Source organism: Diaphorina citri, unplaced genomic scaffold, assembly GCF_000475195.1.
Source record: "Diaphorina citri unplaced genomic scaffold, Diaci psyllid genome assembly version 1.1 scaffold2521, whole genome shotgun sequence".
NCBI lineage: Eukaryota > Metazoa > Arthropoda > Insecta > Hemiptera > Psyllidae > Diaphorina > Diaphorina citri.
Genome location: NW_007379942.1, coordinates 4770 through 16537, shown reverse-complemented (window position 1 = coordinate 16537; position 11768 = coordinate 4770). Strand labels below are relative to the sequence as shown.

Genomic DNA, 11768 nt, shown 5'->3' with positions numbered 1-11768 from the left:
TCTAGGATTTCTAACCCAGTTCCGAAGATGCTTAGGATGGTCTCGAAAATGGTTGACGGTCGGATCAATCTAACACTCCCATCGCGCAGGACGTTTTCCCCTACACCTAAGGCCAGCCACTGACTATCAGGTAGACCTGACAGGTACACCTGACACCTCATGAGCACACAGACACACACTATCAGGTAGACCTGACAGGTACACCTGACACCTCATGAGCACACACACACACTATCAGGTAGACCTGACAGGTACACCTGACACCTCATGAGCACACACACACACACACACACACTATCAGGTAGACCTGACAGGTACACCTGACACCTCATGAGCACACACACACTATCAGGTAGACCTGACAGGTACACCTGACACCTCATGAGCACACACACTATCAGGTAGACCTGACACCTGATAATGAGTGGCTGGCCTAAGCCTAGGAGTGGGCTTTTTGTGTATGAAAGCTCAAGGTATACCAGGGCCAGGGCCGGAAACTTACTTGGACGGATTTCTCCTCAGACTGGTTCGGAGCCACGTGTGACGTTTGATGTCCAGCCCCGAGCTGACTGGACTTAGCGAATCCACACTGAAACAAAACAAAATACAAGTTCTGATTAAACAGATTGGATATTTCAACAGGTTACTTTCTGGTGTTCTCTTGTTGACCCAGCACCTAAATGGGAAGTATTGTGTATCTTATCGCCTATCTGATGAGGGACATAATACGGGATGGGCATGCTACGACACAGACCACATGCGTCTAATGTAGCAGTTGTTTCATTGCTACCAAATAAAAACGGCGGTGAAACACTTTTTTCCAACAGATTCAAGAAATAGAACTCACTCAGAAAACTAGTGGGTAGACTAAGCAACCTCCTTGGCCGACTGGGTAACACACTAGGCTTGCACGCAGGAGGTCCGGGTTCGATTCCCGGCGGGGCCGAGTTTTTTCGGCTTTGTGCTTGGAGTTCGGGGTGCACTAAGCCTCGTGAGGACAATTGAGTAGCTACTATAATCGAGTAGCGACCAGTGACGGCATTACAAAACTTAGCGAATCCACACTGAAACAAAACAAAATACAAGTTCTGATTAAACAGATTGGATATTTCAACAGGTTACTTTCTGGTGTTCTCGTGTTGACCAAGCACCTAAATGGGGTATTGTGTATCTTATCGACCATCTGATGAGGGACATACTACGGGATAGGCATGCTACGACACAGACCACATGTGTCAAATGTAGCAGTTGTTTCATTGCTAGATTGCTAATTTGCTACCAAATAAAAACGGCGGTGAAACACTTTTTTTTCCAACAGATTCAAGAAATAGAACTCACTCGGAAAAAAAACAGGGAGGAGAACAGTTAACCCTAACCAGCCTGGCTAGCTGGCAGGGTTTCAAAGGGTCCTCTGTGCTTTTGAAGAATAAGCAGAAGTCCTCACGATGGTTGACTGAGGGGATTAAGACATACTTCGTTTCAATTCCCTTTATCCACTCTCTTAAGTCTTAAGAAGAAAAAAAAGATACCTAGGTAGGGAATTATTTTTTATTTTATATCCTGTCTTCCTTCTCTCTTCGATTTTCGGGACGATAAGACCATAGAAGTTACAGTTCCCTCTGTCAAACCTCTTAAAAAAAAAAAGAGACTACATGTCATGGGTTCGATTCTCGACCGGGGAGAACTTTATCCTAAACAGATAAGGTTCGTTCTCGGAACAGCTACCTTTCTCCTACCCTGTCTTCCTCTCTTTGATTTCTTACTGTCGTCAAGCCATTGGGTACAATGTATCAGATCACTGAAGTTAACCAACGTTTTTCGTGGTTGGTACCTGGACGAGTGACCGCGTCTGGGAATTCCAGAGAAAAAAAAAATATTTGGCTCTCAAATGAGTTATCCCTACCCTAAGAGATACCTCTTTTTTTATAAGAAAAGTAAAAAAAACGCAAGAATTTATTAAGAACTGTGAAACACAAACACTAGGCTGGCAATGAATTAGATTCCTTACCAATATTGGTCAAATCTGTGATGTTGGAAGCCTGGGCAAGTTTCTGTGCTGTTGAATAATAGCCTTTCCTCAAGAAGTACTCGATGAGCATCCGGTCCAGTCGGGTTTTCTTCCACTGATTGATTGAGGCTTCGGATTGACTTGTGTTACTCAAAACATTTCCGGAGTGCTCCTTCAGATGTTCAATGCGACGCTTGATCACATGGCCCGCTTGTAGCTCTTCACCAATGCTTTCTCCTGCCTGGGGGACATTGAAGGTACTCGTATTAGTATGCCCCCTAATGGTTAATCTATTTCTCATATTTTCTTTAAAAAGGGGAAATAAAGGGGGGTCAGGTTAAACACAAAAAGGGTATATTTCTCTATATGATAAATAGGGGAAATAAGCTTTAGAAGAGGGGGGCATTGGGTAATTATTTAGAAGCCATGACATTGAAAAAGAAAGCTCCTTTATGTGTTTAACCTAACCCTATAATAATGGTCACTGTTCAAATTGTGAAAGCTCCTTTTTGCATTTAACCTAAGAACCTTATCCGTTAAGGATAAAATCCGCCCCGGGTGGGAATCGAACCCGCGGCCTAGCTTTGGCACTAAAAACTGACCATAGAAAATTCTGGCCGATACATTTCTTTCCTTATTAGAGGATAAGGAAAATGAAAAGCATCTTGGAAAATAAGTCACCGTCCGATTGATTTTGCTGACTTCATTCTGGGACAGTGATTCCCAAACTGGGATAAAAGGGGCCGTGAAGGACTACGCGACCCACGGGAAGATCACATGAAATATAGTAGAGCGTTCAGAATTGAAATAAAAGGGGCCGTGGAAAACAGTGTAGGAAACCACAGTTTAATAGTAGTAGTAGTAGTAATAATAATAAATAAATAAAATATCTAATAAAAAAAACCACGCTATTAACGAATTGCATTCCCAGTATTTTTACATAATGATAGGTAAGTATGTACCTACCTAACGATCCAGCCATTCACAGAAGTTGTGTACGACTCCTCAATATTGCGGTTTTCCAAAGATTGGATCAAGTAAAAGTATAAAGTATTCGATAGTGTACCAAGTACCAGCACTAAGGCCGATCGCACACGAGTTGAAAAAGTTTATGAGAGAGGTTAGCCATCCTAGTTAGCTCGGAGTTTCGACTGCCTTGTAAGCGCTAGGTCGCGGGTTCAATTCCCGCCCGAGGCGAATTTTATCCCAAACAGATAGGGTTCGTTCTCGGAACGGCTGGCTTTCTCGTATCCTGTCTTCCTTCCCTTTTCGTATTCAGGACGATAAGACCTTAGCAGTTAAAATTCTTTCTATCAAACTTCAATAAAAAAAAAAAAAACATTGGTAGATATAGATACTCTGTCGCAGGTAGATGGATGGAAATCGCACAGGATAAGGGGGAGTGGATAAAGCTGATTTCTGGAGGTCCGGGCCCACGCAGCCTGTTTGAACCCAGCCGTAAGGAAGTAAATACTATTTCTAATAGCCACTTTCTTCGGCCGAATCTCTTCTCTTAGGAAACAAATACTACCCATGTGCGAACGGCCTTACTATAATCAATTTATTTTTCAATAAAAAAAAAAAAAACATTGGTAGATATAGATACTCTGTCGCAGGTAGATGGATGGAAATCGCACAGGATAAGGGGGAGTGGAAAAAGCTGTTTTCTGGAGGTCCGGGCCCACGCAGCCTGTTTGAACCCAGCCGTAAGGAAGTAAATACTATTTATTTTCTAATACATAGCCACTTTCTTCGGCCAAATCTCTTCTCTTAGGAAACAAATACTACCCATGTGCGAACGGCCTTACTATAATCAATTTATCATAAACACCTAGAATACCTAAGATCCTAGACTAATGAGTCCAATAGAAGACATAATAGTCCGAGAATTGCAGTCTCCATAGACTAATGGGTATTCGACCTACCACGTAGAAGACCCGGGATCGATTCCCAGCCAAGGTGATGAAAAAAAAAATCTCCTTTCTGCATTATCTGATCAAGTTATTTTCTATCTTTGTTTTTTTTCTGTTTTCATAGTCCGAGAATTGCAGTCTCCATAGACTAATGGGTATTCGACCTACCACGTAGAAGACCCGGGATCGATTCCCAGCCAAGGTGATGGAAAAAAAATCTCCTTTCTGCATTATCTGATCAAGTTATTTTCTATCTTTGTTTTTTTTTCTGTTTTCTAGTATAGTGGTCAAAACCCTCACCTGGTAATCAGGAGGACGTGGGTTCAATCCCAGCCGAGATGTGGAATTTTATCTTTTTTTAATGCTTAATTAAAGGTGGCAGCATTCTCCAAAAGGAGCTCTTCCACCCAACCACAGCTGAATATCTTCAACATTGTTTGAGAATGTGACCACAGTATTTAATAAGTGGTAGCCTACCCCTGGGTTAAAGGGACTCAACAGTCCTGTTCAAGCATTATAAATAAGTACAGAGGTACTTCGTACAAGCAGCTGAATATCTTCAACATTGTTTGAGAATGTGACCACAGTATTTAATAAGTAGTAGCCTATTAAATACTGTGTTAAAGGGACTCTAGAGTCCTGTTCAAGCTGGGACTCTATAGTCCTGTTCAAGCATTATAAATAAGTACAGAGGTACTTATTTATAATGCTGTTTGCTCCTACTCCTAAGCCTCAGAGGGACTTTTTGTGTACGGAGTTAAGCAATACATAGGTACTACTATTAAATTTATTTTTGTTTACAAACCAGTGGCATAGCGTCCATGTAGGGCGTGTATGGCGGCCATACACTCAAAATTTACTCAAATACCCTTAAATATTGACTTTAAATATTTATGAAGAGACATGTGCATGACTTATGTAGTAATGTGCATGGTGATGGAAATTAGTGCCCTACACGCCTTACAGTTGACTTCAGACCACGCTACACCACTGTTACAAACATACTGTTTTTTTTTAAAAAAACTTACCCGGTGTTACTGTCTTCTCCATTCCACTCATAGCTATCAGCATCTGAGACACTGAAATCACAAGACAATAATATACATACAGGGTGTTACTAAAGTAATACTATCGCGCAAAAAAAGGACCAGTGCAAAATTTTTGTGGACACTTCATTTTTTTTTTTTTTTTATAATTATTTCGCCCAAAAAAAAGACCAGTGCAAAATTTTTGTGGACATTTTTTTTTTTTTTTTTTTTTTTTTTTTTTAAGAAGTTGGATGGAGGGAACTGTAACTCCCAAGGTCTTGCGGTCCCGAAATCGAAAGAACCTGTGTTAGAAAAAAGTTCGCCCCCGGGCGGGATTCAAACTCAAAAACCTAGAACTTATAAGGCAGGGCGCTTGGAGGCTTCAAAAGCTAGGCCGGCTACAATACTTTTTTAGGGCTTTATATTAAGTGGCAGGGTTCTCTCTTACGTGAGCTCTTCCACCCAATTATTACCTTTTCAATTCAAATCCAGAAATAACAGAAAAAAAATCCGGTGTGAAGAAAAAAAAGAACAGATAAACCTAGGAGTTATTGTACTTTGGCAGTGCCAGTAAAAAAACACAAAAGAAACTCAAGCTACCTATTGTATTATGCCACTAAAAGCAACGACTGGAATCTTCAGCCTCAGCATACATACATAGATAGGTACACGAATATGGAGACTATGCCATACCATATTCTACGCCATATGAGAACAATGTAGGAATCTTCAGCCTCAGCATACATACATAGATAGGTACACGAATATGGAGACTATGCCATATTCTACGCCATATGAGAACAATGTATGTATGACTCAGTGGGACCATATTATTTATCAGCACTGTGCAAAATATCAGCACTGTGCAAAATATGGCTCGGTACCCATGGGCTCGGTAGATCAATAAAAGCCGGCATGTCTTGCTCATTATCGTGAGACCAAGTCTACAGTGTACGGGCACGTCAAGAGTTTTAGTAGAGGGAACTGTAACCACGAAGATCTCATAATCCCGAAATCGAAAAAAGAAGGCGGACAGAATAGAATGGAGCAGTTGCAATTGGGTAAAATTTATAATAAATGGTTGATTCCTACGTAAAAAGTTGGGAAAAATCCAAATCTGAGGTCAAAACTCCGAAAAAAGAACTGTAAAAGGTGGAAAATTCAATTTTTATTTTCCGTTCTAATGAAAGAGTTCAAAAATGTGTGACGTCAGACTTTACGCAGTTGTTTTTTTTCGTCCGCTAGGTAGCGCCAGTGTGCAAGCACACTTGCGGAGGAGCAGAAAGAAATGCGCAGAAACGTATGCGCACAAACACATTAATGTGTTGCCTGCGAAAATTCAATTTTTATTTTCCGTTCTAATGAAAGAGTTCAAAAATGTGTGACGTCAGACTTTACGCAGTTGTTTTTTTTTTTTCGTCCGCTAGGTAGCGCCAGTGTGAAAGCACACTTGGAGGAGCAGAAAGAAATGCGCAGAAACGTATGCGCACAAACACATTAATGTGTATCAGTCCCTTTAAGGCAGCCTCATTGTGTACCTCTCACAATGCTTGGTTTACGCAATCTTTTCACCTTTTTAAATCATAATCTAAATTTAAACCAGCTTTATCCTTCTTGTTTCAGGTTTGCCGGTACAAGTGTCTCCTCTAGCTGTCTCGTTCTGGTCACCATTGACAGTGCAGAACTCACGGTCAACTGTGAGAAGATGGTCCTGGGTTCGATGCTCCCCAATGAACTGGTCAAACATTTGAATTCCACTTGAACAAAATACTGACCGCAACTTGAGATAAAATTATTAAATTTAATCTAAGAGCCCGTTTCCATGCCCACCTCTGTGGCTGAGTGGTCAAGAGCTCTGACTCTCAACCCGGAGGTGCTGGGTTCATAACCCGACCGGGGGGGGATTGTGTCGAAATTTAATCTAAGAGCCCGTTTCCATGCCCACCTCTGTGGCTGAGTGGTCAAGAGCTCTGACTCTCAACCCGGAGGTGCTGGGTTCAAAACCCGACCGGGGGGGATTGTGTCAGATTTATCTCGGGATCTAGAAGTCGTAGAAGAAAAAGAAAAATTCCGTTGGTCCTCATTTCTCCTGCTCTATGACTTTGAAACATCACACAAGTAAGTGCAACTGTTCTATTGATTCCTGTCCGGGGCGAACTTTATCCCTTCTCCTATCCACTTCTTTCTTTTTTTTCGATTTCCGGGCGATAAAATCTCAGCACTTACTTACAGTTTTGCTCAACAGGTAGGTAGACCTGGCTGGCAGACCTCATCAGATGTAGGTACCTGTCAGGTCTACCTGATAGTAAGTGTCTGGCCTAAGTGTGTAGTGGGAACACTTTCTCAAATGGGTTCGATTCCCGCACGGGGCAAACTTTATCCCAAAAAGGTAAAGTTCAAAAAAGTGGTGCAATATTAAACTGTTAAATTAAAGAGACTACATGTCACGGGTTCGATTCTCGACCGGGGAGAACTTTATCCTAAACAGATAAGGTTCGTTCTCGGAACGGCTACCTTTCTCCTATAACAGAATTATTTATTTATCTCTAGAATTAATTTTATTTGAATTATTTCACTCCAGAATTGAATTTAAATTAATTTGCTTACTTTTTTTAGAACAATAAAAGTGAACAACAGAAGGCTATAAGAATTTAGTCCAGACATGACTACTATAATTTTATTATTGCACAACTGCCTATTTTATTTTTTCTTTTTTTTTTAAAAAAAAAAGAAAAAAAAGAGGTTTCCTAGAGGTAAGTACATAACTGTAACTGCTGAGTTACGCTTATACGAATCTTCTTGTTTTCAGAAGGGAAGACAGAAGGCAGAGCTGATTTTCATTCTGGTGTTCATCTTAAACATACACTTTCTGTACCCGTCTGTATTCGAAAATCTGCTTGGTCTTCGGACACTGCACCTTACCGTCGTTCTCCGCGGCCATCTTAGATAAAGCCTGGAATAAAATAATAATAATAAAAAGAGAATAAGAAGCAGAAGAAGAAAGAAAAATGTGGTGTGAACATCACACAATTTTCCTTATCCTATTGAATGATGCTAATTTGAGTGTCCTTTTACCACTTTTACAATATCTCTAACCGTTTTGTCGCTATAGCTGAAAACCGCCAAAAAACGGTCGAAATCTGTCCAAAAGCGGTCAATAACCGTTTTGTCGCTATAGCTGAAAACCGCCAAAAAACGGTCGAAATCTGTCCAAAAGCGGTCAAAATACCGCCAAGCGCATCAACCATCTCAACCAAACGTTTTGAGTTGCATCCTTGTCACATTTGTAAACTACATACCAAATTTCAAGTCTCTAGCTTATACCGTTCCCAAGATATTGTTGTAACTGTAGTGCGTCTGCTTGTGCTAGGTAACGGATACGATTCCCACCCAGGGCAAACCTTATCCCAAACAGATGAGGTTCGTTCTAGGAACGGCTGGCTTTCTCCTATCCTGTCTTCCTTCTTCTCTCTTCGCTTTCGGACCAATAAGACCACCGTTGTTACAGTAGGTACCCTCTACCAGTCTACCCCCTATGACCTCTATCAAACTAAAAAATGAAAAGAAAAAAATGTGGGTGTCAGAATACAAGATATGCCATGAAACTTTTGGATCACATCTCACCTGTTAGACACCCTGTATGTATGTTGTAGGCAAAGTCCGCGATCAGATATACAAGTGAGGGGCACTCGAGTATTCCTTCAGTAGCGGTCCTTGAAACTATTGCCAGAATTTTAACATTAAACTGATTTTGTGTAGGTGTACTAATAATAATAATAATAGAAAGTGTCCTTGAAACTATTGCCAGAATTTTAACATTAAACTGATTTTGTGTAGGTGTACTAATAATAATAATAATAGAAAGTAAAAAAAAAAATCTGGTGAGAACATCACACACTTTCTATGTGATACCTACAGCCTTTTGCTTCCTAGGGGATATTTTACCTTTTCTTAATACACTATGTTGTAGCTTTTAAGTAAAAGAGTGACTCTATGTTAAAGAATTGCCAGGATTGCCTAAAGTGTTATTGATGCCCATCATATCTTGAAAGAAAAAAAAAGACTTATTTCTTGACTTGTAAAGAAATGACTTAGGTGGACCACCATCTGTAACAATCATATGCTTTTGTTCTGTAGAGGTAGAGTCAGTGAATACTGTCTACGTGTCTACAACTTGACACACTTACTCATTACTCATTATTTACTTAGGACCCTACACAGCTGTATTTACATAACTTGTTTACATACTACCACTATCAACAGGCATGTAAGTACATTCTGGTAGAGTCAGTGAATACTGTCTACGTGTCTACAACTTGACACACTTACTCATTATTTACTTAGGACCCTACACAGCTGTATTTACATAACTTGTTTACATACTACCACTATCAACAAGCATGTAAGTACATTCTGTCATACGGTAGAGTCAGTGAATACTGTCTACGTGTCTACAACTTGACACACTTACTCATTATTTACTTAGGACCCTACACAGCTGTATTTACATATAACTTGTTTACATACTATCACTATCAACAGGCATGTAAGTACATTCTATCATACAAAAATAAAATGGACCATCATGAACATTAGATAACTACATACCTATCAAATAAAAAATATGGAATGGACTTTGTTCTAGTAAAACAAAACAATTGCCACAAATCTCCCTGTCATACAAAAATAAAATGGACCATCATGAACATTAGATAACTACATACCTATCAAATAAAAAATATGGAATGGACTTTGTCCTAGTAAAACAAAACAATTGCCACAAATCTCTTTCATTTGCAAATTGCCCATTTTATTACATATTTACTTACTCATGTCTGCACTAACTTGCTACTATACCTAATGACTTCCTTACATGAAATATATGCTACCAATTCAGTGGTGTTGCTGGTGTACATTTTTAGCCCGTCCTTCCTTTATTATTACGATAGTAATAAAAAAAGGAAAAGTGGACGGGCTATTGTATTCGCTTTGGTGTTGTCAGTCTGTCTGTCTGTCTGTCTGTCAGTCCGTCCGTCTGTGTACATTTTTAGCCCGTCCTTCCTTTATTATTACGATAGTAATAAAAAAAGGTATAGTGGACGGGCTATTGTATTTGCTTTGGTGTTGTCAGTCTGTCTGTCAGTCCGTCCGTCCGTCTGTCTGACCCCATAGAAGGACTTATCCAAATCAAATATATCTCCTATACCTATATCAAATTAAAGGTCTTTTTACCAGGAACACGAAAATGGTGGTGCAAATTTTGTCCAGAAAACCATGGTTTTTGTTTTTTTTGTTTTTTTTTTTTCACATTTTCTCACACAAATTAATGAGCTCTGATCTTGAAATTTGTCACGACGACCTATGAAATCAAAGCAAAGAAGTTTTAGATAACACTTCAGTCGATAATTTAAGACCCGTTTTAGCGTCACCTGTGTTAAGCTACGCCAAGAAAGGCAAATAAATGGATGGGTCTTGAACATTATATTGGGAATAAAGGGAGAATGGGCTCTAGTCTTGATTTTAAATCATTAGGTACATGAAAGTAAAAACAAAAAATCAAATCAAGAATAATAATAAACTGAATACTAAACAAATTAGGTAGGTACATAGGTAGTGATTTTCTCTAATCACTACAGGCTAGAAAATTCCCGGAGGGACGGGCCCTGCTTGTTTAAAACAATTTGACAAGTCTCAAATGGTTGTCAGCTTGAAAGCTTGTAATGAAGTTTTTTCCCTGAACAATACAGCTTATAAAATTTAAGACTCAATTTGGAGTTGAACCATCCCCCTCCAGATTTGAAATCCACTGCACTAAATACACACCACTAACACTTTTTTCTTTTTAGCTTTGGTTTTGTCCCAGAAACAAAGAGATAAGAAAGCTAGCCATTCCGAGAATGAACCTTATCTGTTTAGAATTAAATCCACCCGGGTGGGAATCAAATCTGTCATTTAGTACTCACAAGGTAGATATGATACCTGTTTTTTCCCTGAACAATACAGCTTATAAAATTTATGACTCAATTTGGAGTTGAACCATCACCCTCCAGATTTGAAATCCACTGCACTGAATACACACCACAAACACTTTTTTTTTTAGCTTTGGTTTTGTCCCAGAAACAAAGAGATAAGAAAGCCAGCCATTCCGAGAATGAACCTTATCTGTTTAGAATTAAATCCACCCGGGTGGGAATCAAATCTGTCACCTAGTACTCACAAGGTAGATATGCTACCCTCCAAGCTAACTAAGCTGCCTACTTTTTTACTTACTCACCTATTGGTAACTGTAACATCATCTTCACTTGACACAGTGATATAACCCGATGTAGGAGTGGACGTATTGGACACGGGGGCCATCATGTTATCTCCAACGCCCATAGCTGGCTGCCTTCATTGATATCTTGGCAATCAAAGAATGCAACAAACCTGAAGGAAAAAATATTATTTAGACTAGAATAAAGAAGGGAAATGTTGGTTGTGTAGGTACCTACAAATATAAAGGAAAAAGTACAATGAGAAAAATCTTTCCATAGCTAACCAGTAAAAAATTCACATACAGTAAGTTATTTGAGTTACTTGCATCCTATAATGTTTTCACCACTTCCTCCCATTTCTCCCTATTTCTTCTTTTCTTCCTTGATAATGTACCAATTTACCTACCAATTGTAACTTAGGTTGATAGGATGTACCTATCTTGCCTATAACGAACAAAACCTTTTTAGGGGACTGATATTTAGAATAAGACATAATCCATGTAGCTTATCAATTCCAATGATATCAACATGCTGAAAGTGGGAAGATACTGAATCCTCCCCCTCA

At 39.5% G+C, this 11768-nt stretch overlaps 1 protein-coding gene and 1 long non-coding RNA gene across 2 annotated transcripts in view; both read right to left on the bottom strand.

The window, feature by feature from the left end:
* LOC103519076 overlaps positions 1-11768 on the bottom strand; it is a gene marked incomplete at its 3' end in the record, with an annotated part of 32434 nt that overhangs the window by 17723 nt on the left and 2943 nt on the right. The window contains exons 2-4 of the mRNA XM_026830687.1: positions 11224-11375; positions 4950-5000; positions 503-589 (exon numbers count right to left, since the gene is read on the bottom strand). Of these exons, the coding sequence (XP_026686488.1) occupies positions 503-589; positions 4950-5000; positions 11224-11327 (242 nt within the window). The remainder of the gene's footprint in view (positions 1-502; positions 590-4949; positions 5001-11223; positions 11376-11768) is intronic.
* On the bottom strand, positions 6521-6978 carry LOC113471489. The gene is made up of 2 exons (XR_003394170.1): positions 6895-6978; positions 6521-6779 (listed from the first exon to the last, which is right to left on the bottom strand). It is a non-coding gene; the product is annotated as an uncharacterized LOC113471489 (long non-coding RNA).